General features: G+C 43.5%; 3 protein-coding genes across 8 annotated transcripts; 2 read left to right on the top strand and 1 right to left on the bottom strand.

The window, feature by feature from the left end:
- Window positions 1-787: 787 nt before the first annotated feature.
- Window positions 788-7,332, top strand: LOC108652422 (LIM homeobox transcription factor 1-beta.1). Its single transcript, XM_018102609.3, has 6 exons — window positions 788-1,186; window positions 4,718-5,546; window positions 5,610-5,824; window positions 5,885-6,072; window positions 6,138-6,414; window positions 6,493-7,332. Exons 1-6 carry the CDS (start codon window positions 1,150-1,152, stop codon window positions 6,711-6,713), a joined length of 1,767 nt encoding a protein of 588 aa, XP_017958098.1. The 5' UTR covers window positions 788-1,149; the 3' UTR covers window positions 6,714-7,332.
- Window positions 7,333-16,079: 8,747 nt separating this feature from the next.
- On the bottom strand, window positions 16,080-20,331 carry INPP5E (Inositol-3-phosphate synthase). 4 transcript variants are annotated; one of them, XM_018102385.3, is made up of 6 exons: window positions 20,186-20,331; window positions 19,519-19,578; window positions 17,873-19,453; window positions 17,156-17,816; window positions 16,844-17,097; window positions 16,080-16,783 (listed from the first exon to the last, which is right to left on the bottom strand). In XM_018102385.3, exons 3-6 carry the CDS (start codon window positions 19,144-19,146, stop codon window positions 16,675-16,677), a joined length of 2,298 nt encoding a protein of 765 aa, XP_017957874.1. In that variant the 5' UTR covers window positions 19,147-19,453; window positions 19,519-19,578; window positions 20,186-20,331; the 3' UTR covers window positions 16,080-16,674. The 4 variants fall into 4 exon arrangements, with proteins under 4 accessions (XP_017957874.1, XP_089116737.1, XP_089116736.1 ...); XM_089260611.1 differs by lacking the exon at window positions 20,186-20,331 and adding an exon at window positions 20,112-20,136; XM_089260610.1 differs by lacking the exon at window positions 20,186-20,331 and adding an exon at window positions 20,006-20,107.
- Window positions 20,332-20,613: 282 nt separating this feature from the next.
- On the top strand, window positions 20,614-25,849 carry Sms (spermine synthase). Of its 3 annotated transcripts, XM_018102386.3 has the most exons (5): window positions 20,626-21,052; window positions 23,615-23,723; window positions 23,996-24,010; window positions 24,133-24,255; window positions 24,475-25,849. In XM_018102386.3, the coding sequence occupies exons 1-5, from the start codon at window positions 20,768-20,770 to the stop codon at window positions 25,056-25,058; spliced, it is 1,116 nt and encodes a 371-aa protein (XP_017957875.1). In that variant the 5' UTR covers window positions 20,626-20,767; the 3' UTR covers window positions 25,059-25,849. The 3 variants fall into 3 exon arrangements, with proteins under 3 accessions (XP_017957876.1, XP_017957875.1, XP_017957878.1); XM_018102387.3 differs by lacking the exons at window positions 23,615-23,723; window positions 23,996-24,010 and adding an exon at window positions 22,548-22,659 and having other exon boundaries at window positions 20,614-21,052; XM_018102389.3 differs by lacking the exon at window positions 23,996-24,010 and having other exon boundaries at window positions 20,631-21,052.
- The last annotated feature ends 113 nt before the right edge of the window (window positions 25,850-25,962 follow it).

Below are 25,962 nucleotides of genomic sequence, written 5' to 3'. Positions count from 1 at the left end.
CAGCGCGCGCGCACGCCGACATTTATCAGTCATTAACACGGCCAACTACACAAAACAAAAACAGCTGGGCGTTGATGGGCGGGAATGGGCGGCTTTGGCGTGGGGTCTGGCCAAACAATTAAAGCTGTGTCTTGAATTTCCTAACGGCTCTTGGCAGCATTAAAAATCAATAAATTTAAAACATTGTATGACAATAGAAAAAGAAATCAGCAAGAACGCATGGCCCTGCCATAGATTCGATGCTAGAGAAAATTCTCTTCAGGGATGTTCATGTAGCGGCTGTTGTTGTTGTTGTTGTTGTTGCTGCTGCTGAGACGTAGCACGAAATCGCCGAGCCAAACATCCTTTGTCAATACAAAATACGTACAACAAATCAAATAAAAGCACGCCAACAACAACATCAACATCAACAACAATGGCAACAACAATCCGAATGGCAACAAAGACAAAAGTCAAAAGTGCAAAAACAAAAGCAAAACGAACCGTTGCGCCCCCAAAATGCAAGCCGAGCTCCGAGCGACAGCCAGGAGAACGAGAACGTGTCCAGGATCAGCGCATGCGCCGAATTGGCGAATCTCACGAAGCGGGGAAGCCCACTTGGCTGTGTACATGTGGAGTTGGCCTGGCATCGGGTGGGTGGGGAAGGGCGCATGCATGGACATGTTGTTACAAACGCCGGATAAAATGGCGCTGCCTCGCCTTTTGGGGGCGCACCACCCATCCACACACACACACACATACACAGCGATATTTCTCCTCCATTTTGAGAAAATTTCCTGCATCGAGCCGCAGTCGATGGCCATGTCTGGCCGAAGTGAGCAAATGATTTTTAACAAATTTCATTAACATCAGAGGTCCGTAATCATTCAAGCATCGCGTTTCGTAACTGGCCCAACAATACCTTTCCCGCTGGCCACTCTCATCCATTCGCTTCGCAGGACACTCGATGCACATTTACCTGCACTGCACCTGACGCGACAACCCATTTAGCTTTAATAAAAGCCACGTGAAAAGTGCCAATACAAAGAGTTCTATAAATTCCTAGATAAACCTAAACTAGCCTATTTCTAAGCAATCATTGGTCAGCTCTTCCGCGGACCTGTGATTAATTCTGTGTAAATGAGCTTTTCTGGGCTGTAAATCAACAAAATGATCGACGAACAGCATCCAATGCAGATTGGCCTGTGTAAGTATTTTGCATTAACCGAAAAGATTATCGAGCGAATGCCGACGGTGTTTTATAAATATATGAATTTACCGACGGGTTTTTGAAATACTATTGCGAGTACAATTTGTTGTTGTTGATGAAAAGAATTTTGCAAAATGTTAATATGTTAAATGTTTGCCTACATATTTATTAGCCCAGATATTTATTTGAGAAGTTTTATATGAAATTATGTGCCACATGCCAGAGCAGTTTACAGCTTAGACATGCCAGAAGTCCCTTTTGAAATAATTTTTTGTTTTTTTTTTCGTTTTATTTATGACACACAATCATTTACACCTCATATACTTCATATGCAGTCAAAGCAGCACATTGGAGGAAGGATTTTAATAAAATTTATATAACTATCTAAATACATTTCAATGTTAAATTGCTGTTGCCTCAACCCTTGCCATCCATCAAACCACAATTTGTATATCATAAAATATTCAGTTTATGTGTAAACAGTGCAACTATTATTTATAAAGCAACAATCTTCTGTTTATAAATATATTCAGTGAGCAAGACTTGAAACAGAGTTTAAGAATATTTAATGTGTAGGCAGCATAACCGAACCTAAGCGTTTAAGGTCTAGATAACATACCTGACTTGAAGCAGAGTTTAAGAATATTTAAAGTGTAGGAAGCATAACCGAACTAATGCGTTTGTGGTCTAGATAACTTACCTGAAAAGTCTTCAGTATTAAATATCATATATCGATACTATTATAGAGGAAAATGAAAAGTTATTAACATATAAATAAGTGCTCAAACTATTGCTGATACTGCTAGCATAACTACTAACTTTTTACTATACTATATCGAACTATGTATTACGATTCTATCATCTACAAAGTCAATGAAGACAAGGCAATGTTATATATTTGTTTAACTTAATGTATATATACTTTTCACTCAGTTCCTTAGGCGAGTTGTCATGGTCATACCATTGAAAACATATGCATGGATACACGTATATTAAAATATGCTAAGATATAAATATACCTGATGGCATTCATAAGTACATACATATATTTGTTGTTTTGTTTTGGCTTTGTCCAATAGTTTGTTGTACTTGTTGTTCGAGTACGAGCTGAGCGAAAACTAAGAACCACTTGCACAACTTGGCACTTGAGCTACATAAGTGTGCTCAAGTCAAGCTGGCAGCGAGCCAAATGCCAAAAATCTGGACACATTTTATAGTGGGCAAAACAAATGCTGACTTCTGTCAGAGATTAGGCCAAAACAAAGCATTTATGTTGTGTATCGTTGGCACAACAGCAGCAGCAGCAACAACAACAGCAGCAGCAACAACAATGCAGAACAGCGCCATAATTTCTTTGTCCGCCCAAATCCGATTAAATTAAACGCCAGCAAACGCCGGCAACAACTCGGCAGCGACTGACAAACGGCGGCAGCGGCTGCACACAGTATCCTGGCAAGGGTTTCCGCTCGCCCGCTGCTGCCGAAGACTGCCAACATATGCCGCCAGCAGCCGTAACCGACATAATATATCCACACCCCTGCCTCTGCCCGTCTCACCCTTGACAGACACGGGGTGAGCTGTAGCGAGGCTGGGCCGGCTAGGGGTTGAATCTCTAGCCTCTGATTCATTGCAGTGTCTCGTTTAGAAAGCGAGCGCACGCACTACTCGTAAATTCTATTATAATTTAGTTATAAGCAGCGCAAGCACTCGCCCTGCAGGATGGGTGCCCGCTGCCGCCCCCCTCATTTCTGCTGCACATTAGAATCTAATTAGTGTGGCGAAAGGGCAAAGCCAGCGCTATCAATGTCGCCTCCGCCTTTGCACTTGTCCGCGCAAATCCGCTGCTGCCAAGCGCTGACATGTCCAGCCAGCATGCTGACATCCCGATAAGCCTTGCGGCAGCCAAAGGACACAGCACAAAAGACAAAAGTCTAACAGGTGCGCCAGCTGAGCGGCTTAGCACTGCAGCAATTCAAAGTAGCTCACGCTGAATGAGGTGTCCGAGGTTAAATGTATCAAGCCAGGGCAGCGAAGCGACCTCTGAAAGCATGCGGCAGCAGTTGCTCCTGACAATTGATGTGAAATGCGAACCATATGTTTATGTTTATAGAAATAAGCCCATTCACTTAGTTATCCTTGTGCACGAATCCTTAGGCGAGCTCAGAGAGAGAGATGAACGGGGCAAGACGAGCTGAGACAGCTAAATCTATAAATGAGATTGATGGATTGATAGAAGCGTATAGAGGCTTAGTAAGGGATTATATTTTAGTACTCATATATTTATGTATTTTTGGCAGTACCTTGAGATAAATTGAAGCAGCTCCTGCTGCCCCTTTATCTTTGACTTTTATATATTTAATAAATTCTAAGCTCGATTATTAAATAAACATGAATTGCAATAGCCAACCCACTTGTCATCTATTCAAGAAGTGGGCAGTCGAGTGGTTTGATGTGAAGTGTCATTTGTGGCTGCATTTTAGCCTGCACATGACACGCATTGTATTTCTTACACGTGAGACCGCAATACAAATTGATAACGTAAATTACTTTAAAATGCTGCACATATTTCTAGCATAAATTTTGCATGCCACAGAAATTTTTGTGAAAATTTAATGAAATTACGCACAGGCCAAATCATTTAAATACAAAATGTATGTAAAGTCAGAGGCAGAGTTCGTAAGAGTATGTATGTGTGTGTGTGTGTGTGTGAGTGTGTGTGTACTTGCACACATACTCGTACATATTAAGTTAATACAAAAGAAGGAAAAAAGAGAAAACCTATGGATAAGGGCAAAACAATAACAACTGAAAAAGCGCGTAACGAAACAAGATAAACGGCACTCACGCACACACATGCACACATGCACACACGCACACTAAGAGGCAAACAAATTACCGTACAATTTCAACAATTTGCCATAAATTGAGACAACAAGCAACAAAAAGCCAGCCAGCAGTAGCACAAATGCCACAAATGTACAGTAATTTTTTGCCACCAACTCGAATAACCGCACTCGCACAAATACAGCACGGCCCAACAGCACAATACGTATACGCAGCGTATACATATAAATATATGTATATGTGCGTGGAATTTGCAGTATGGCCAAACACAGGCAGAGAGAGAGAGAGAGAGGGATGGAGGGAGGGAGAGACGAGTGCGTACGGTCACGCACATATTTCGCTACAAAAGTCATTTCAATAATTGCAAAACCACAAATTTACTACAACTCGAAATGGTTGGCAAATGGTCACAGTTACAGTTACAGCTACAGCTACAGCTACAGTTACAGCTACACTCATACCGTATAGAGTGGGCAAAAGTGCAGGGAACCGCAAATGCAAATCCCGTTTGGGACATAGTTTTTGCCACGAACCACTGAACCACTGGCCGCAGTTGTAAATTGTGAGGAGGGCACACGACCAGCCGCAATTTGCATGCCGATGTGAAAATAAAAATAACTGAAATGTTTCTCATTTGCATGTTTGGGCCCTGGATCCACGACACAACCGCAAAAACCAAAATAGTTCCAATGGACATCAAATGTCAACAGCAACAGCAGCAACAGCAGCAGCAGCAGCAACACAACCATCACCAACAGCAGCAGCAGCAACATTTATCGGTAGCTGGACAAACGCAGCACCCAGCCGCAGCAGGCATTGCAATGGGGCACAGTCAACTGCTGTTGCACGGAAATGAGCGCATGTTAACAACACCAGCAACAGCAACAGCAACAACAACAGCAGCAGCAGCATCGGCTGCAACAACTGCGACCTGTCAGCCGGCAGCCAGCAAGACAGCAGCAGGAGGAGCCACCAACTCCCACAATGACAAAATGGCGTCAGCTAGCCGAAATGTCAACGGAAGTTGTATCAACCACAGTAGCAGCATGTCCACCGCACACCAACAACAGCAACAGCAACATCAAGCCCTGTCGTTGACAATGAGTAGACAGGGACCCGGGCCGGGTCCGCCCATGCAGCTGAGCAACCGCATCACCTTGGGCGAGTGCAGTCTCAATGACTTGGATGGCTTTTCAGCAGCACCACCGGCGCCGCCGACATCATCAATCGCACCACACACACCACAAGCGCCTCAAATACTGCAGCAGCACACGGTGATGGGCATGGCCATGCCAGGAGATGGGGGCATGGGCATGGGCATGGCCATTAGCATGGGTCCAGGACTCAACCAATGCACCTACTGCTGCCAGCCAATTTGTGATCGTTACATCATGCGCGTGGTGGACAACTCGTTTCACGAGGGCTGCCTCAAGTGCTCCGCCTGCTCGCTGCATCTGGTGCACTCGTGCTACGCGAGGGACGGCAAGCTGTATTGCCGCATTGACTATGAAAGGTGGGCGTGGACGGCGGCTCAATATGCTTGTCCAGCAACTCAATGATACTCCTATATCCACAGACTCTACTTACGTAACCGTTGCCTTGGCTGCGGCCATAAAATCGCCGCCGATGAGCTTGTGATGCGCTCGCAGGAGAATATCTTCCATCTGAAGTGCTTCGCCTGCGTCGTTTGCGGCGCGGTGCTGAAGAAGGGCGAGCAGTATGTGGTCAAACAGGGACAGCTATTCTGCCGCTTCGACTACGAGAAGGAGGTGGAGATGCTGCAGGGCTATGGTGAGTCATTAAACGCATCACCCAGTTGGCACAGCTGTCTAATATCAGCCTCCTACCTAGACTATTATGGCGATGACCTGTTTCCACCTAAGATGGACGGACGGCGAGGCCCGAAGCGACCACGCACCATACTCAACACACAGCAGCGGCGCGCCTTCAAGGCGTCCTTCGAAGTGTCGCCCAAGCCGTGCCGCAAAGTCAGAGAGAACCTGGCCAAGGATACGGGCCTGAGTCTGCGAATTGTACAGGTAAAGCGAATGCATATTAATATCTAATATAATTCCTGCTATTCTAATTGGAATCGTTCGCTCAGGTCTGGTTTCAAAATCAACGCGCCAAAGTTAAGAAAATACAGAAAAAGGCCAAGCAGGAGCCGCCCGCGAAGGGCGTCAGCGACTCGCACTCGCAGGACTCGCAGGAGTCGCATGACAGCAGTCTGACAGCCAAAATCAAGGACGAAGCGCAAAGTGATAGCGAGTCGCAACAAGAGTCGCCATTCTCCACAAACTCGGACGGACTGACACGGCTGCGCTGCAACATCAAGGACGAACAGGAGCAGGGCACTCTGAGCTGCATGGAGACCAACAAGGGTAAGTGCCAAAGAGTAAACCAAAAAAACACAGAGTTCCAACAGAGGTCAGCTAAACATATTCTGTGACAATCAATAGAGAACTGCAACAAGAACAGCGAACCGATACTGAACACCATACTTGGCCTGAGCTACGCCACCTTTCAGCAGCTGATGGGTCCCTTCACACAGACGCCAATGATCAATCCGATTGATCGGCTCTACAGCATGCAGAGCTCCTATTTCCGGCCCGACGAGCTGGGCGCCTACGGCGAATGCGGCGGTGGAGGCGGCGGCGCCAAGGAGCCCATGGATCACTAAACTCGCCTGCAAATGAAAACGTTTTAAGCCAAAATCAAAATTAGTACTTGTAAAATAAACAAAATGTTAATGTGCCAGAAACTCGATTTAGATAGTGAGGCGAATCCGTTCGCCAAATGCAGCAGCACGTGCAGCACCCTACAGCCAGCAGCCAGCAGCCAGCAGCTAGCATCCCCGGTCCAGCTCGGTGCAACCACCCAGCGCAAGGTTGCCAGATTTCGGGTTGTCCTGCAGGTGCAGCCTCGACATTCGTTCCACTCAGTTGACAAGAACAAAGCGCTTAACACAACAGCAGCCACAGCCACCCCGAGTTGGGCCCGAAATGGGCGTAAAATACCGATTCGTCATGCATTGTTCGCCCGAGCCCTCGATGCGCGCCCGACCCTGCTGACAGCGCCGAGCTGTCAGTGTCGCTGTTGCCAACTTAAACCGACCCCCATCGGCAGGCAGCTCACCCGGTGGCTAACATCGGGGGCGGCCATGCTATCCGTGGCACGCAGAGGCCACAGCTATCTATTGGCATGCGAGCTGTCCAAGGGGGCGGAGCCAGAGCGGCGCAGAGACTTGCGAACAGTGCACTTAGGATCAATGATATTGAATGAAAGCCAATTGGCTTGAATGAAGAGCTTTTATTTTTGTAAATGAATGAAAATTGTAGATTATAGTTAGTAGTAGTAATCAGTATAGTTAGTAATCAGTATACATATGCTAATTTCAAGCTTTAAGTTTAGTTAGTATTTGCAGTTCTATACAGAAAAAAGGTTCATCTACTGCAAACCTGATCGAGAACTCTTAAGCAGCGGTACACGTGTTTACACAGTCCAATGTGTGGCCCCATCCCACTCCACTCGCCCAGCATCCGCATGCAATTTGTCACAATATGTGTCACATTAGCCACAGCAATTGTGCTTAAATGCTGTCGTCCTCGTTGTCGTCTGCCCTTGCTCGGCCGTCGCGTCGTCATTTGTGCCGCTAACCAGATTATACCCCAATTGCGACACCGCGGTCCGGAGCAGGGAGGCGCCGGCAGGCTGATGCTGCAAGAGTAGTTAGACAAAGGGAAAGGCCGCACCACCAACAACTCCAGCTCATGGCCAGAGCATTAACCACCATTGAATCTTCAGAGCAGCAATGCAGCCCTCTACTCACACACACACACACACACACACACACATAGGTAATTTCTTTTACACGCTTTTAAAACGCGCATCAGCGAGAAGTGAAACTTCTCTTCAGGCGAGCCCACATCGTTAATCAAATGCTGAAGGGAGCAGCAAACAGCAAAACAAGTGCATGAACCACTGTGCAGTAGCAGAGAGCGAGAAAAGAGAATGGCAAACGACTGGCAAATGTGTCTTGGGCATTAAGTCCTTCTGCCACTGAACTCACTTGTATTCCACTGTAAATAATCGAGTGGCATTTGCACACGCTGCGAAAGAGTTGACCGCGTCGTTTCGAGCATCTTGTCGCGCTTTTAACTGGACAAATTACGTAATTAATTACCGCCATATCGAGGAGCAACGAACGCATTTTAATGGTCACTCAGCCACTGTCTGGCCACAGAGCAACGTGAAAAGAGCTTTGCATATGTAAATATCACAAAAAGGTAAACTGTGAGACACGACCCGAAAATCAACATTGAAATTTATGCTGAAATGAAAAATAAAATGCTCAAATGAAATATATATTTAGTTTTATTTTTTTTGCAAACATAAAGTACAGGTAAATGCAAATTTAATATGCATTTGTGTGCGTAGAGCCAAGTCGCTTAACTGCACATTATGCAAATCGAACTGCCACAAAGCACACTCGAAACACACATAAAAAACGATGGCTCTTTGATTTTTATGGACAAGTCAACAAAGTAAAGGCTTTCAAAAGCCAATCAGCAATTGCAAATGGTTGACACAAACTCCCTTTTCATACACTTGCATAGTCATAATAGGCTTTTTGTTGAGCGTCTGCCCATGCTGTTATGGCTTTAATAAAATCAAAAGCCAATTGTGTATTGCCAATAAAAACAACAAAGTGAGTGGGAGAGGGGGATGCGAGGGAGAGAGTAATGCACATAAAAGAGCATGGAAAACGTGTACGCATTTGTTGTACAAACAAATCACAGGCTGTCAAATGTCTCTTGTTTTATTATTATTTTTAGCCCGAGAATCGGCTACGAAAATTGTGCAAAAATATATGAAAAATTATGAAAACATATTGCAGCCTGGGAAAAATATGACAAGCTGGAAAATTACCAGCCATTGAGGCTGACCAAAGTGCTCATATCTTAAATAAATAAAGTTGTGAAGAGATAGATATTGCCTGATTTTTTGTTGGAGATTGTTGTTGGAGAGAAGACTCTAGATGGGAATTGGTATAGATGTATAAGTAAATCTATTATATTTCGATTTAAAATATTTCTAATATCGACGCAAAGTGACTAAGAAATTGATTTACTTATATATTAATATATTACATTAGATATTATTATGTTATAGTGTGTGCTATGCTGGACTAAAATATTTATAAAATTCAAGCCTGAACTAAGAGAAATATTTATATATTAAAAAACAATTTTTAAAGTATTTATTTATCAACTTAGTTTACAGATCTAATTCTATACCTCTATTTTCTTTATATATATACTTATTGTATTTAATCACATATAACAGACTGTCAGTTAGTCAGTTCGTAAAGTTTGTTAGAGTGCAACTTCCACAACAATTATTTACTTGATAGAGAAACATATTGCGTAAACTGTTTGCTTGCGCCCGGCTGCGTGACAAAGTTTAAAGTTTGCGCTCATAATTATGTTAATCGAAGTCCGTAACATGAACTGCGTCCGGTGGCTGAGTTGTCGCCGGGCCTACGGCTCATAAGGCGCAGATGTTGTCACCCGTCGATGTCGATGGCCGGACGACAGGTTCTGGCTGCACAGTTTGCCGACGCAATCTAAATGCAAATGGTTGGCTCGAAGGGCCGTTTCTGTGCCCAAAAGGAGCCACAAAAGCCATAACCAAGAATCTGGCGCATAATGCAGCCGGCAAACGGGGCGGTAAATGAGTGGCCCAACTCATTTGATGTGTGTGTGTATGTGTGTGTGTGTGTATGTGTGTGTATGTATGTGTGTAAGTGTACTCGCTTTAGTGTTTGTGGTGGCACATAAGTAAGTACAAAGGAGCATTTCGGCTGCGACGTCTGCTTCAGTTCCATTTCGACATTTGGCACAAAATTCATAAATGCTAATTTCAACACATTGTGCATACGTTACAAATATGAATATTTACCATAACTAGGCACGCACAGGCCCAGGCACATGCACAGCCAACACTTCGATTGCCTGCCTAACCGCCCGCCCCTCTGCCTGCCTTCGAGGCAACAGCCGCAATGGCAGCCATAGACGCAGCCGTTGCCAGAATGCCAGCCACCCAATAGCCTCGCCTGCCCCGCCCACTCCGCATGCCTTGCCAGCTAGTCATCTTTATCGACAAAAGGTTTGCCATGGTTTTAGCTTTTAGCTGGGCTTGAGTTCGTTTCTGGTTTAATAAAAGCCTTTTGCAAAATGAAGCAATTGTATGTGTGTGCGTGTGTGTGTGTGTGTGTGTGCTTCAGTTTTCGAGCGCAGGCTGACGCTGCCTAGCTGGCTGCCTAGCCTCAAATGTATCTCGCAGCTACATTTGTAGCTCACTTGTCTGCCAACTGTGTGGGCTTGGCAAATATGCGTCAAATCACACAGACGCACTGTTTTTGAATACCAAATGGAGACTGCAATCAAACGAGCACACACGCCCACTGAAACTAGTCAGTGCGTGGCAGGCATAGTCTATATTTGTCTACTTGATGCCTTAGATTGAGATTGGTTTTGCGCCTGGACGGTGTAATTGGTTGCAAGTGCCGAGCCACTTGTCTGCCAACGTGTTCTCTCTCTCTCCCCCCCTCTCTCTCTCTCTCTCTCACTTTGTCATAAATGAAAATTTTTCAATTGATAGCCAAGCACTGGCCGGGTCAACATTATTAGTTTAAACTGGGCCTAATCGAAACAACTAATGAGTTTCCAATAGGCGTTAAAGTGGCCAATAAGTGCACTAATGAGAAAAAGCGTTTCTTAAGCACCACCATATGCCACAACACCCACGCCAGCAGCTGGCTAGCAGTACCCAGGCCCACCCTGATCGTAGCCCCAACCTCAGTTGCCTGCGGATAATTTGAATTGCAAAATCTTTTGAAATTTGTGGCAACAACTTACACTCACGATTTGGCTGAGGGTGTGTCGAATCTGGCATCAGGCTGAAACCAGTTAACATGACAGACATCAAAGAGGCGTAGTTCACGAAAATGAAAGTATCTGTGGCCACAGTTCACTGCAGATTGACTTTGCCGCCTGCCCTGCCCTGCCTGGCCTGGTCGGGTCAGAGGCCAAATGCAAATGAGGCAACATCATGTTTCTCGAGGGGGGCGTAACGCCTGCAAATATGCAAATGCTGTCTATAAATATTTAAAGTAAAATGTTGCAGCACATTTCGAAATTTCGTATCCTGTAAAAGAACGAAAAAGAAACCCAAATACAAAAAAAAAAAATACTAAATGCATTACATACTTGTGTGTATATGTAAGAGGAATGTTTTTCATTATGCTGCCAATAAAAGCAACAAATTTCGCACGCACATACATACATACATACATACATATGTATGTACGTGGATGTATATGTATGCAAGCGAGCTAACTCGCGTGCATGTATTAAAAAATATCTTGTAGATACTTTTGAACCAGAACCAACAGCAGCAGCAGCAGCAACTGCCCCGCTGACTACGACGAGCTTTAGTAGCTCCAAGCAGTAATAGAAATCGGCTTTAGTAGGACGACGAAATAAGAATAAAAAATAAGACGTTGGCTGTCCAACTGCTGTCGCCTTTCCCGCTGCCGTTGCCGTTGCTGTTGCTGTTGTTGGTGTGCTGCAAAAAATGTTTTTATTACATTTCGCGCTCGCGTATTTTGCGCTACTCACGAAATACTTGATGCCAACACAGCCGCAGCAACAAAGGCAGCGCTGAAAGCCAACTCAAAATAAATATCAAGCACTCGCAGCGGGTCGAAAGAGTGAGGTATAATTCCAGGCGCAGCTCAAGCCCCCGCAGCCCTACCCCCCACCATCCCCGGCTCGGTCACCGTCGCCGTCCTGCACTGGCTTCTGAGCCTTGGCAAGACGGCGCCGGCAGTCACACTCGCACTCAAAGCCGCGCGCATCAAAGCGTATTCACAAGTGGTCCTTTGCGCTTTACTGATTTCGCAAAGGCTAAAGGATATTTAGCAAGTCCTTCTTGCTTGTATTTTTCTTCGTTTTTTTTCTGTGTCTCCTTTGCCTTCAGCAGATACTGCGCTGCCACTAAAGGAGTTGTCTTGGAAACTTTTCTGCGAGCTACTCAAGTCGAGCTGCCAAGTTATTGTTGTGCCCAACAGCGCGGCGGGCGAAAAGGAAAACCCCATCAAAAATCTACGCGGAAAAATTAAAAATAGGAAATTGAGAAGCGAGCGCAAAAAAATTGGAATTAAACGAAACCAGATACTTGGAAATGCCTGCCTCGGCTTGTCTTTGAGTAGCTGGCAAAGCGTCTGAGCTCACAGCTAATAAAATGCCAATTTTGTATGCGTAAGATGTCGAAGGAATGAATGGAAGTACAAAGCAAAGTTTATTGTTTATTGATCATACTATATGCTTGTAAAACAATAAACAACGAATCTGGAGACATTGGACTCTATGGAGGCAAATGAGAGAGTAAGTGGCTGGCTGACTGTTTTATATTACTCTGACTGAGTTTCTTACTTTAAGCTTGATTTTTTACTTTATTATTACTTATTCCATTTGTTATAATATATTTGCTATATGCGAACATCCAAGTAGACCTTTACAGATACAATCTTGTTCAGCTTATAGTATGTCCTTAGGTTCGTGGCAGCTTATAGACCATCCTTTACAGTCTGTTGCTTTTCTGCACCTTTACTTTACAGTTTGCTACTCGATAGTCTGTTACTTTACAGTCTGCTAATTTACAGTCTGTTGCTTTTCGGCACCTTTGGTTTACAGTCTTTTATTTGGCATTCTGTTACTATGCAAGTCTGCTCCTTTACAGTCTGTTAAATTACAGTCCGATCCCTTATCGTCTGCTCGTCTACAGTCTGATCATACACAGTTTACTGTTTTATAGTTGACTTGCAGACTGCAATCAAAACTTTACCATTTTTACCTACTCCTATACCTAAGCGACTTCCATTTCTAAGCCTCTGCCGTCTTCCAGAAAGGTAATTCGGAATTGCAATCAAGCGTAAGGAAAACAATGTTTGGTTAGCAAACAGTCGTGGAATCTCTAAAAAAAAAATTATAAAAAAAAACAGGTACGCATTTAATAAAATGTTTGCCGTGCGCTTTTCTCTCTCTCTCTCTCTCTCTCTCTCTCTCTCTCTCTCTCTCGCTCGCTCTCCCACTCTCTCCCCATCCGCCTGTCTCTGCCGCTCTCGCGATATCAGCATGAGTTTGTGCGTTTTTTATGCATGCAGATTATGTTTTCATTAAATTATGGTAGCTATGGTTACTTTTATACAATCCAAAGCTACTTCAAACGCGAAAGCGCACGACCCCCATCGCTCAGCCCTGTCGCCCCTCCCGCCCCTGTTCCCCACAGAGCGAAGCACAACAAAAAAAAATATCGCAAAGGAAAAGAATGCGCATAATAGAAAGTAATGTGTATCTGGCTGTGGGGCAGGCGACGTTACTGTGAGGGGGTGTGGCAACGGGGGCGCAGCTAAAGCTATACGCTGCATAACTACTGCAAGAGTAGTCAAAGAAAATTGTAGTTTATTTTTATTGCATTTATTGTACGCTCGACTAGCTAGCAGTCATACATACATGTACAGCCGCGGACATGCGTGCATTTGCATGCAGCGTGACATGTGCGAGTGAGTAAAAGCGGATACGGAAGCGCGCCATCTTTTTGGCTCTAAATTTACACGTATGCGTTAGTGTGAGTGTGTGTGTGTGTAGTTTCCATTGTTGCTGCCATTGCTATTGCTCTTGTTGTCATTGTCATTGCTGTTGCTGTTGCTGTTGTTGTTGTTGTTGCTGTGCTTTAGTAAGGCACGTACATTTATTACTTTTTGCACTCACACACATCGGAGACGCCGGCACATGCATGCAAAACGGTTTTCATTTTTTATTGCGAGAATGTAACGTGCCGCATGCGAATTACTTGCTTCTCTAGCCCCAATCTGTGGCACTGCCACTGGCTCTGCCTCCAGCCCTCCTAACCGACAGTCCCAAGCCTCCCAAGCCCCCAGCCAGCGTTGCTGTTTCGTGCTCTGGCTTTTCGGCCTTTCGCCACGTTTAATGTTAACTTTTCTTTTTATTTTTTTTTCTCTGCTGCGCAGCAAATATGAAAAATATTCGTAATAGAGTTGTTTGAAATGTACAATAAGCTTTCAAGTGGCTTCGGCGACTGCCAAGTGGCAGATGGCAGCCCTACCCAAAAACCCATATGCAAAATGGGAACGCCGGCAGCAATGAGCGCTGCTTAACTGCAGCATCTTTTCATTGTTAACGATCTGAAAGCACCGAAATGACCTCACATAGGATACCCATTGAAACACACTGATAGCTAATGAATATGAGTGCAATAAGTAATCAAATAAATAAATAATGAATTGAGATGAGCATTTACAAAATATATAGCATACTTTTTAGGGCAGACAAGCCTGGAAGAGCATTACAAGCATTTTCTTTGATTGGGATTTCATATAAAACAGGGCCATATTCATTTGACATTTTCCATAGAATAGCTCAGTTGCTTTCACTGTGAGCGTGTCAGTCAGTCCATCATAATCCACATCGTTATCCTTCCTGCCATTCTGCAGTTACATATCAAGAATTCAACTGTCTGACGATGCGAGTGCCTGATATATATGCAGTGCATGCAGTACTCAGTCTGCCAAAAGGGGTGGCACATGCGAAATTTTAATAATTTGTGCATCTTCCAACACTTTGAATAAAAATTGTTGCTTTGATGCTGCCAGCGGCAGTGGCAGAGCGGCGTAACTAACAATAAAACTTTTTAGTGTGAAGCGCCAAAAGAGACGACAAAAAATATGGACACATATGAAGTCATAAAGTCATATTAACACGTACGAGTGCGCACAGGATATTAATGTGCAGCACACACACACACACAGAGAGAGAGGGAGAGAGGGAGAGAGAGAAGTACAGGCACACAGTTTTTATGCGCCAAGTTGGCTGTCTTCAATGTTAATATAATTTCAAATATTGCGGTTAATTTTTCGTACGTGTGATGCGGGGCAACGGAAATGAGTTGCAAAATTGTTGGCTCAACAATAACTAGCCAGCATTGCAGCATTTATATAATAAATATATGTGATACAAATATGTGAAATGCATTCCCAGCTGAGCTGCAAAAAACTAATTTCGGCCATCGCCTCAAACCCACTATGAAAAGTAGGCACAAACTTTATGAATTTCGCTAGCAGCAACTGGCAAATGGCAACCGCAGCGCAGAAATTGCAATAAACAAAACGGTTATTGTTGCTGCTCTTATTCTTTCTCGTTTTACTCTTTTTTTTTGGTTTGCTAGGTTGAGGGTTGGAGCCGCAGCACACAGACTGGCCAATACAAAGCCACTTGACTCATCCTTCGCGTTGGGGCCCTTCAATGATTTTGGTCAATTGGATGACACCGAGACGCACTAAAAGAGTGCAAGCACACACACACTCGCAGACACCCACACACACACCCACACACACATAGGAGCATCCACATGGTCATAACCACAACCGAACTGTTCCGGCTGCAGCACCGCGGGGCTACTTATGGGACATGGATGTCGTTACCGATGTCGATGTCGATGTCGATGTCGATGCTGCCAGCATCGGCCGATGCCAATCGCCATGGCAATAAATTGCAGCGCGTCCAACGTCCGCTCACCAGCGGCATCCAACTCGAGTTGAAATTGGTCAAAAGTTTAACATATTTGCGTGTGTGCGGAGAGGGCTTTACGGTTTGAATTGCTGCATGCTGGACGCAGCCAGGGCGCTGGGGGTTCAAGGGGCACATGCGACTCCGGCTGCTGATGTTGGCCTTTTTGGCGCATTTTTTGGGTAAATAAACGAGCGGCTGCACAGTCGAGTGCCAGCCGCGGGCACATCCTGCCTGCCCGCCTGCCTGCTTGCCAGCTTGTCTGTTGGTTTGCTCCCATGGGCTCCGCTTATGAGTTTCGCTTTGTCGAGGGCCGTCGCCCCAACGCCAATAGCTGTTATTGCAATTGCAAAATGTTAATGCACATATTAAAGATAAACTAAATATATAGATACAAATAAATAAATATATATATTATATAAAAAAAAAATAGATTCAGTTTTTACCAGAGCAAACTTAAAACAACAAAAATTCAACAAGCTTCAAATAATAAATATATACTTATATAGAAATATAACAATTAACAACTGTTGTTCCAACAATACTATTAAATATTTATATGTATATGTATATATTTACTGCTATTTAATATTATTCACATTCAACTTTTCACTTCATTTATATATTTGCACTAAGTTATTAGCTAATAGATTCAACTAGCCTATACACTAATGCTTGGGCCATAATTAGATTCCATTATGACTGCGCCCCTATTTCGCAAGGAACGTTTTACATTAAGGCCTCAAGGCAACGGCAGCGCCTATCAACTAAATATATATTCGAACATGGTATCAAGTAGAGTATTCGGTATTCGACTAAAGAATTTAACGACTAACTAACTATATGCTATAAAGGCCACACACAACCGTGGTAAAGCATTGGGACAGCTTATAAGCTGATTTGGTATAGTTAACATGACTAGCATTTTTCACTGAATAGACTTGGATATTATATATGCATGTATATGTATATATTAGCACTTTGTTGCTTTTACTGAATGGCACAGACAGCGGAGGCGCCCGTATATTGATTATTCAGACGACGACGCATGCCCTCCAAGTAAATGTCGCGATTAAACAGGCCAGCAGCAAGGGGTATACTAAAAGAAAGAAGAGATATTTGAGTTGTTGTTGCTTTCAACTATTTGGCAGCCACTCACGTATCGGTGCCAGCACGGATGAGTGTGCGAAACAAAGCCCACACTGGCTTGTGATCGGATGTAGTTATAGACGGCACAGAATCGTACAGCAAACATTGGACGTAAGGCTGCGTGGGCGTAGATACACCCGGCACCGTGCTCTGTCGGCGTATGACTAATCCCTGCACCTGACGGTATTTGTAGAGAATGCGATCCGTATAAGCAGGCGCACGCTGCTTAGAAGACGTATCAAAATTCTGACTTCCAGGATCATACTGAAAATGAGCACAGAGAATTATACACTGAATGTTGACTCCCGCTGCCTAAACTCACCTTGTACGTGGGCGGAAATGTAATATTTGCCTCCATGAAGCCACGGAAGGCAGCGCCATCGGCCAGCACCGACGAGAGCTGATCCGTGTGCATGTAACCATGTGGCAAATGCGAGGGTAGCGGAAATTTCGTATTTTGTATCCACTCGAGTAGCTTCTCGCGTGGCTCGCCCAGCCGAAAGTTAAGGTCGCCACACCAGAACACATTGTCAAAGTTCTGCGTAACATCCTTGTTCTTGTGACGCATGTTTGGCAGATTTTTGGGCAGATCCAATGCATTTATAATGCGCTTGACATCGGACACACGCTCCTTCACCTTCTGCTGGTGTGCGGTTAAATGGGAAGTCACGAATAGCATGGATGTGCCGAACAGACAGAACGATATGGCCACAGCGCCCTTGGTCCGAAATGCCGAGCCCGTGCGCACAGACATCGAAGCATCCTCTGGCGCCGAACAGTACCAAATGAGATCACGCCGCATGTAGACAGCCAGATGAAGGGTGCCGAGTGTGGTCGAATGGAAAAGCACGTGCGACGGACCCAACGTTTCCTGCAGCGTCACTTCCCATTCAAAACGATCCGGCGTGGACTCCTGAGTGCCCATAACAACCAGGTCGGGCACATGCTCCACATTCGAAGGTAAAACAAAATCGTTCATTTGCCTAAAAAATCGATAAATATTATTATGGAAATAGAGTCTATTGGAATTCCCACTTACTTGGGTGGACTGTGGCCATTCATATTCCAGGTGCCAACGAATATGGTGACCTCTTTTTGGGGGAGCACGCGGCTCAGCTCGCTTGGTCCCAACAGCGAGGATGAGCCCAGTCGTCCATCCAGATAGCTACGCTCCCGTGCCTTGTCCGCCGGTATGAGATTCAATGCCTGCGCAGCCATCAATGCCTGGCGAGCCAAATTGGAGCCAGATCCTTGGCGACGCAGCGTCATGTTCTCGTGCGACATGAAACGCATACCGGGCATCTCTTGGATGCCCACATCGAGCGTATCCGGCTGTGTGGCAATGTTGGGCGAAGACATGTGCTGCGGCGTTGTGGCACGCTTCAATGTTTCCGCACTCTCCTCTGGATGCAGAGGCGGCAGCTCCTGGCCAGGTGGAAACAACTTGAGGCGCAGCCGTGAACGGCACGCAGACACAGCGATGGGTCGGATGGGCGCCCGATTCACTCTGTCGCTCTTGTTGGACGAACTGGATGGAGAGTAGTGCAAATGCTGTTGCGTAGAGCCGGTGGCGCTTGCACCGCTTTGCTCAAAGAAGGTTTTGCTGGCCACTGGAGATTCGGGTGCACTGGCGCACTCGCTCGACGGTCGTGGGCGCTGATACGAAGCAGCTCCTTCGCTTGAATGCGAATTCATCGAACCCGAATTGTCCATCATGCTCCAGCTGAGCGACAGATTGTCGCGCCGCAGCACGTTGCTTGCCGTTGCATTAACCACAGCATCGGGTATCGAATTATAGCGCACAGATACCGGTGGCGTCATGGGCTTCTTCTCAGCCTTGCAGCACAGGCTGAACTGATGGCTGAACCGATTGTGATTGGGCGAACGCTTCTTGGGCGACTTGCGACGCATTACGACATCAGCACCGCCATCGCTTTGGGACCCCGTATCGCTGTAGCGATGTGTGTGAGATTTGCTCTTAGACGTTGGGTTGTCGCGTCTATGGAAGCTTATTAGTCCACTGTGCGACTTGTCCAGCATCTGCGTGGCATTGCAATTGGCAGCGTTGGCTGGCAACGTTTGGCTCTTGTGATTGTTGCTCGACTCCGCCGAGCATTTGGCAAAGCTGACATCATATTGCCCACAAGCAGACGTTGGTCGTCGCTGAGATTTTGGTGAATCAGGTGTTACAGGATGTGGCTCCACCTTGCTGGGCCGCTTGCTCAGCAGCCCAAACAATGTGCTGCCAGTCTTTTGTGCGCTGCGTGGACTGCCGGTAATGCGCTCCTCACTGCCAGCCCCACTCTGCTGCATGATGTACAATTGTGTGGACGCAGCGAGGTAAATAAGTTTATATTCGAGTTGTGTTTGTTGGGGATCCTAGGTGTTAGCTGCTCATGCAAGTCTCTGCAGGTGTAATACTGTGCTTCATCAGCTATTATCACATGTTTTCAATTGTGCTTCGATAGTGTTTACATTTAGCGCTTTCTAATTAGCCTCTTGTGCGTATACAATGTGTCGAAAATCTGACTACACTTTGAACAGGCTGCACTCCATATGTGATGTTTCGCTGCTGCTATGCTCAGCCCATGGTGAGCAAACAACTGTGCTGTGCCTTTGCCTACAAATATGTTGAGAATTTTATAATTACTTTTCTTTTTATAGCTACCCATGCTCGGAACTCACCTGTGATTTAGACTTCTGCGACTTCTACTGGTCATAAAAAACCACAATTTGCAGGAACAGCTGTGTGGGCGAAAATGAAAAGCAAAAAATCAATATGTGTATATAAAGTGTAAGCACATGTAATAAAAAAGCTGTCGCGGAGCGAAACACTTAAATCCACCCTGCCCGCTTGCTTTGGCGTTGCCCAGAGCAATGCTGGCGGCGCCAACAGACGTGGGCAAGGGCTGCTGAAAGGGGGGCGCGCAAATAGCATACAAAAGGGGGTGGTGAAACAAAAAGAACTATATAACGACGACGTAACGAAATTGGCATCTGCAAAGCATGCTGCGATGTTGCGGCTGTGACGTCCGCCCACGCACGATGAAAGCACAAATAAAAAAATAAATAATAAAAAAAAAGACTGCCAGCGACATCACTTGATTTGTGCGCCGGTGCGCTCTTATGCTGGGATTTATAATTAGCAGCCTATTGTTACCGCCAAACGAACGCGCAGTGTCTTTGCCTTGAACGCCTATGAGGCGAGGAATCTGGCGAAGTCTCGGCCAGCAGCAATAGAAAACAACAACAATAACAGCAGCAGCAAAAGCTCACACTTTTTGTCACAACTTGTTTCAAGTTCAGGTTCAGGCACTCTGCAGCATTGACACTTTATTTCACGACCTTGTACCTTTTAACACATTGTGTGCCTGTTCGGTGCCCGCAATCACTAAAGCAAAATAAATATTGTTTATTTGCTTAAGTTACTCGATACTCTGACAGTCGGTTACTCGATTCGTCGATTGCGATGGTTTTAGATTAATAATTTCTATCGTCTATCGTAAGAGTATACTTAACATTGCCTTAACATACATATGTTAATTTCTTTCATACTGTTCAAATTCTGTTTCAAAAATTAAATTCGAAATGCGAAAGACTCTACTTAAAAGTATGTTCCCCTTGGTATATAAATGTAGTTCACTTATTTTATATGAGATGTAATTAGTATAGGCAGATTGTGACCCATTTTCATTTATAATATCATACAAAAACAAGTAACAAAAAAGTAAACAAATCGAACAGCTGATTACGAGTTGAGCACATTATTTCTCTGAAAGCATACGGCCACACTTTTTACTCACACAAGAAGATATCGATATGACATAATATTCGATCTAATCACGTATCGCTAGAATAAAAGCGCATCCAGCACCAGGAAAACCTGCATTCGTATTTTGCACATTCGGCGGGCTGAACCTCAGACAATTTCGCCATGGCTGCCCAGACAATACTTTTTGATTTTACACTGGATGCTGGAAAAACAGCGACTTCAATACAACGCCAAGAAGTGGCCCGCATTGTTCGCAACGAGCTAGAACATGTGTTCACCCAATTGGAACTTGCCTATTCTATGGAATCCATGGATAATGGATACTTTTCGGTGCTGCACGAGAATAAGGACACAATTATAACGTGCCGCATCTTCCAACAGGGTTTGTTAACCATCAATGTGGAGTATTACTTGGCTGCCGGAAAGGAACCAGTCTTATCCTTAGATGTATGTATGTATAAAATACGCACCATGGTTATTTTGTGAAACAAAATTTTGCATATACACATATGTAAATTTATATATGTATTTTTTTTTGGCACATACACGTGTGAAAGTAAATCACGGACACGGGCGTACAGTAAGACTACGACTAGCTGTGAAATGTGTGTGTGTGTGTGTGTGTGTGTGTATGTGTATGTGAGTGGAACCGAAAGGGCCCAAAGCGGCAGCGGGAAGTGAAATTGATTTTTCGTAACTGTGTGTGTGCGCGAGGCCCCTTGGCGGGGGTGTGTCTCATGCACTTGACCGTTTTTTATACCCTGAGCCCCCTGGAAATGGGTTTTCAGGGTATGTTAGTTTCATTAAAATTCGAAATAAACTACAAAAGAGAGTGTCTTGATATTTGCAATTTATACTCAGCGTATATGAGTTCCTATTTGATATTATTATTATTTCGACGGAATTTTTTTTCGTGCTAGACATTTCATATTTATTGTTTTTGTATACGGCTCAGAGCATCTGCTCGTCGAGCAGTCTGAACTAGAGCACTCTTACTTGTTTTCCGTTAGCATTGTATTTGCACCCTTCAAAAGTGGGAGTGGAAGGCGATGGGCGCATCGTATTTCAAGGCATTCGAGCTTCATATGGCCAAGACCTTAAAATTTAACTATGTATGGATGGGGGTATAGACTTGACATGTAACTCTTATATCATACTTTGTCTAATTTGTATACCGTAATTATTCTATGTTCGGTCAATTTGATGTACTTAGTAAATTCGAACTGTAAATCTTCACATTATCTTGAACGAAAAGTAGGGAGAGAGCTTTTTGTTATCTTGATTAGGGTATGCAAACATCGGCCCGGCAGCTAGCATGATTTCTATCTCGCTATGTTTCTCTCTCACTCGCTCTCTCTTCGAAGCACGTGTTTGCAGGTTTGAGTAAATATGTGGAAATTCTTGAAATGATTTGCATGCGCTCGGCACTGACCAGCTGCGCTTCTCAGTAAGGTTTGCTTTTGTTTATGTTTATAGTACAGTAAAGCAGACCTGAACAATATCAAATCACTAGTCTAGCCGGCAAATTACGCTTATCGTATTACATTTAAAGTAAAGAAATGTATATACATATGTATGTATAGTATAAAACACAAACCTGCACTTGTCTAAGGAATACTTACCATTTTCGTATGAATCTACAATCTGAACTATAAATAGTTGTTTGCGGTGCTGGCTATAAACTTATATAGATACATACATATACATATGTAAATATATTCCACACTAACAAGGGCCAATTCGAAAGTTTGTGGCTGCGGAAAATTTCCTTTTACTAGCTGAATCGAATCGTGTATTTTATTGTTTCCTTTTGATTTGCCTAATTAATTAACTTCATCACAGCATTTACATTTGCAATTTATATGCTTTGATATATCCCCAGTAGGTAAATAATATTTAGGTCATGTTCTTGAAGCTTAAATAAGAAACATTACAATTGCAGACCATGCGAACAATGGAGCTTATTCTACGTCAGAAATTAGATTCCGATCGATCCAAGTATTTACCGCCTATAAAACGTGGTGGATATATTGACATATACATGACTAGCTCAGGTTGGTCGAATATCTATATTACATAAAAAAACATAAGTTTAGTTTTTTTGCTAGTTATATATGCAAAAGTATATCAAAAACTTTCGCAATCCTTGTATTTACTCGTATATATTCCTTCCTCTACCGAATTCTCTCTTCAAAATCAATTGCCAAAAACTTGCAACCCAAGCAGAGCAAAAAAACAACTATAATCAATCCAAATTTCTGTTCACTTTATATATCGATTCGACAAGTATATAAATCCATATTCATCAACTATTTGGTTGCACGGCCCCTAGCCATTGTAGTGTGGCTCTATAAATTCGCAAGCGGCTTGTCAGTCACACCACACAACAACCAAAAGTGTTTCTTGTTTTCGTTTTCGTTCATTGTAGCCCACAACATCCATGTAATATACAAAATACTATATAAATTGGTTTGCTGCCTAGCTTACCTATAGCAATTGCCTTCTAATTTCGGCAGTTCTTGCATGTTTGTTCCGTCGTGCTAGAAATCGAATTGAAACCGAAAAAAAAATAAATAAATAAATAAGTAACTAAAACAAAATCAAAACGAACAATGTATTATTTGTATTATTTTAAGAATTCTTAATTATTTTGATTTTCTTTTCTATAAACTCTTTTTTATTTTCATATCCATGAATACACAAAAATGAAACCTATGCGATGTCTTTGGTCTTCTCTTCATCATCACCATCATCATCAACAATATGAACATCAACTCCATCATCGCCTATGATCATCTTACAACCATGATCGAAATTTCTTCAATTATAATCAAACGAAATGTGTAAACCAAATTAAATTGTACGTACGCCCAATGCACCTGTGTCACCTGCCCCGCTCGCTCGCTCGTTCGCTCGCTCGCTCTCATGGTACCAACTGAAACAACTACTACAACAACAACAACAACTTCATCTACCACTATGTACATTAACCACTCAACAACTGAGCAGAAGGGCAAACGCTTGGAAAATGCCCTAGCAAAAAGTTTGCAAGCCCTTTCGGGTCAAAAGATACCAACATTGAAGCGCGGCGATGTCGCCAGGTATTATCCATCCTCAGGTAACGTATACCGTATACTCTACTATCATAATACAAAATAATCAAAATAAAAACAAAAACTATAGAAGCTAAATCATAAGTCATAAGTAGTTGAAAGCAACTTTCGCACTGCGTACAAATACATGATAAAAGCACAAAGCATGTTGCATACTTACATTTGTGATTCGAATAATTTACTTTTGAGCAATTATAATTATTTGGCCTTTAATTAACTGTTCACTGATCTATCTGTATGATTTGTTTGTTTAATTATTTATCTGTTTTTATTTCAGTTAATTTTGATGCATGTATGTTATTCTGTATATATAGGATCTCTAGGGTTGCAGTTGATTGCAGTTGTTGTGAATAGTTTGCAGCCTGAGTCTATATTGTATTTAATCCTTTTGAACTTTTGAATATTGATTCGCAGATGAGCGCATTATCGAATACGATATTGATACCCTTGTCTATGAGGCTCGTTCGCCGTTCCAGAAGATTCAAATCCTGCACTCCAAGACGCTGGGCAACATGCTAATTTTAGACGAGCTGCAGAGTAAGTTACACACAAGCACTCGGTGTCGCGGTGGTACGTTGGCAAAGTGGCATGGTGGCACGGTGGCACGTTAATTTACAACCCCTGCATAGGCCGAGGACCATGCCACACAGATCAAATTAAGGTCAAGGCCTACTTGGTACACGTCACGTGTCGCTGTTGCAGTCGAGCTGAAATTAAATCAACTGCTAATGGTTGCTAATGTTTTTGCCGTTGCAGATATTGCGGAATCTGATTTGATCTATACGGAAACCCTAATGGGCCGCGGTATTGAGAACTACGAGGGCAAGGAGATTTGTATTCTGGGCGGCGGAGATGGCGCTCTACTCTATGAGCTGCTCAAAGAGAAGCCCAAGCATGTGGTCATGCTTGAAATTGATGAGCTTGTTATGCAGGCTTGCAACAAGTATCTGAACAGCATTTGTGGCGACGTGTTGGAGAAGCGCAAAACCGATCAATATGAGATTATAGTGGGCGATTGCGTGGACTATATGAAGAAGTTCATTGCGGAGGGTCGCAAGTTTGACTATGTCTTTGGAGATTTAACTGATATACCCATTTCGGATGCACCTATTGGTGAATGCTGGGATTTTATACGCACCATCTTTGAGCATTCGTTCCAGCTGCTCAAGCCGGATGGCAAATATCTAACTCATGGCAATGGCACCAGCTGCTTGGAATCGTTGCAGTTGTTCGAGGAACAGCTACGACTGCTTAAGCCGAAGGTTAAATTTACTACAACCAAAGCTTTTGTGCCGTCGTTCATGGAAGAATGGCTCTTCTATCAAGTAACTTTCGCTTGACCAGCTCAAATTGAAGCAGTTATGCGACGACGACAAGCACCACAATTGCAGCTTACAACTAGTACGAACTTAACAACAACAGCAACAACAACAACAACACCCACATCGTGTATCCAAAATGCTACATCCAACACGCAAATTGTTCTCACACCCACAATACAAATCTATCCACTTGAGCTCAGCACCAAGGAGCCGCTGTTACTGCACAGCTACACCGTGATATTGCATGCTGCCAAGACGCAGCAGCTGCCACAGAATCTACAAAACAATATTTTGCCCCTCAAGAAGCAACGTAAGAAGCGTGTGCATTACCATCATGCGCTGGTTTCCTAGTGGAGGCTATTCATCAAATGTAACCAAAAAGACAAAGAAACTACTTAGCATCACTAATAGCACCCAACACAATAAAACAACAAAATAGACTTCCAAGGGCTGTAACTAGCATCTGATAACCAAACCAAAAAAAATATTTAAAGTCCAATTAATATAATTTAAGTTAGGATTTAGTTGTGTTTTATGTTCATTGATTTTAAAACTAAAACTAAGTCAGGCTCAAAGACAAGAAGAAAAGAAGGCGAAAAGAAAGTGTTATGTATTTATTTGTGCTTATTTAATTATTTAACATTATAATTAATGTCTAGTATTTTCATAAACATACATAATATTATATATAATTAGAACTTTAAAGCGCGTTTTTGAGAAATTGAGTGTTAGGAGTGTAGCTGATGGCTGATGTCACTTGATATATTTGAATAAAAACAATAATAAAATGTCGTACGCAAAATAAACAATTCTTGTTTTTTGTCTCAAAAGCAAAAATGCATTTTCAATTTGGCGCGCACTAATACCCCAAACATTCCGATTACAATATCGATAAGAACTAACTGCAATCATCGATTGGTCA

Source organism: Drosophila navojoa, chromosome 4 (assembly GCF_054131105.1).
Source record: "Drosophila navojoa isolate 15081-1374.11 chromosome 4, UAZ_NAV_1.0, whole genome shotgun sequence".
Taxonomy (NCBI): Eukaryota; Metazoa; Arthropoda; class Insecta; order Diptera; family Drosophilidae; genus Drosophila; species Drosophila navojoa.
This window is presented reverse-complemented; position numbering and strand designations above follow the sequence as displayed.

What these genes read in the sequence shown, in the direction of transcription:
- LOC108652422 (XM_018102609.3), top strand. Translation starts at nt 1,150, where the DNA reads ATGATCGACGAACAGCATCCAATGCAGATTGGCCTGT. An exon ending in TCCAATGCAGATTGGCCTGT is followed by an intron (nt 1,187 to 4,717) that starts GTAAGTATTTTG and finishes AAACCAAAATAG; the next exon opens with TTCCAATGGACATCAAATGT. An exon ending in CTGCATGGAGACCAACAAGG is followed by an intron (nt 6,415 to 6,492) that starts GTAAGTGCCAAA and finishes GACAATCAATAG; the next exon opens with AGAACTGCAACAAGAACAGC.
- INPP5E (XM_018102385.3), bottom strand. Translation starts at nt 19,146, where the DNA reads ATGCAGCAGAGTGGGGCTGGCAGTGAGGAGCGCATTACCGGCAGTCCA. An exon ending in AATGGCCACAGTCCACCCAA is followed by an intron (nt 17,817 to 17,872) that starts GTAAGTGGGAAT and finishes TCGATTTTTTAG; the next exon opens with GCAAATGAACGATTTTGTTT. An exon ending in CATTTCCGCCCACGTACAAG is followed by an intron (nt 17,098 to 17,155) that starts GTGAGTTTAGGC and finishes GCTCATTTTCAG; the next exon opens with TATGATCCTGGAAGTCAGAA.
- Sms (XM_018102386.3), top strand. Translation starts at nt 20,768, where the DNA reads ATGGCTGCCCAGACAATACTTTTTGATTTTACACTGGATGCTGGAAAA. An exon ending in AACCAGTCTTATCCTTAGAT is followed by an intron (nt 21,053 to 23,614) that starts GTATGTATGTAT and finishes ACAACTGAGCAG; the next exon opens with AAGGGCAAACGCTTGGAAAA. An exon ending in AATTTTAGACGAGCTGCAGA is followed by an intron (nt 24,256 to 24,474) that starts GTAAGTTACACA and finishes TTGCCGTTGCAG; the next exon opens with ATATTGCGGAATCTGATTTG.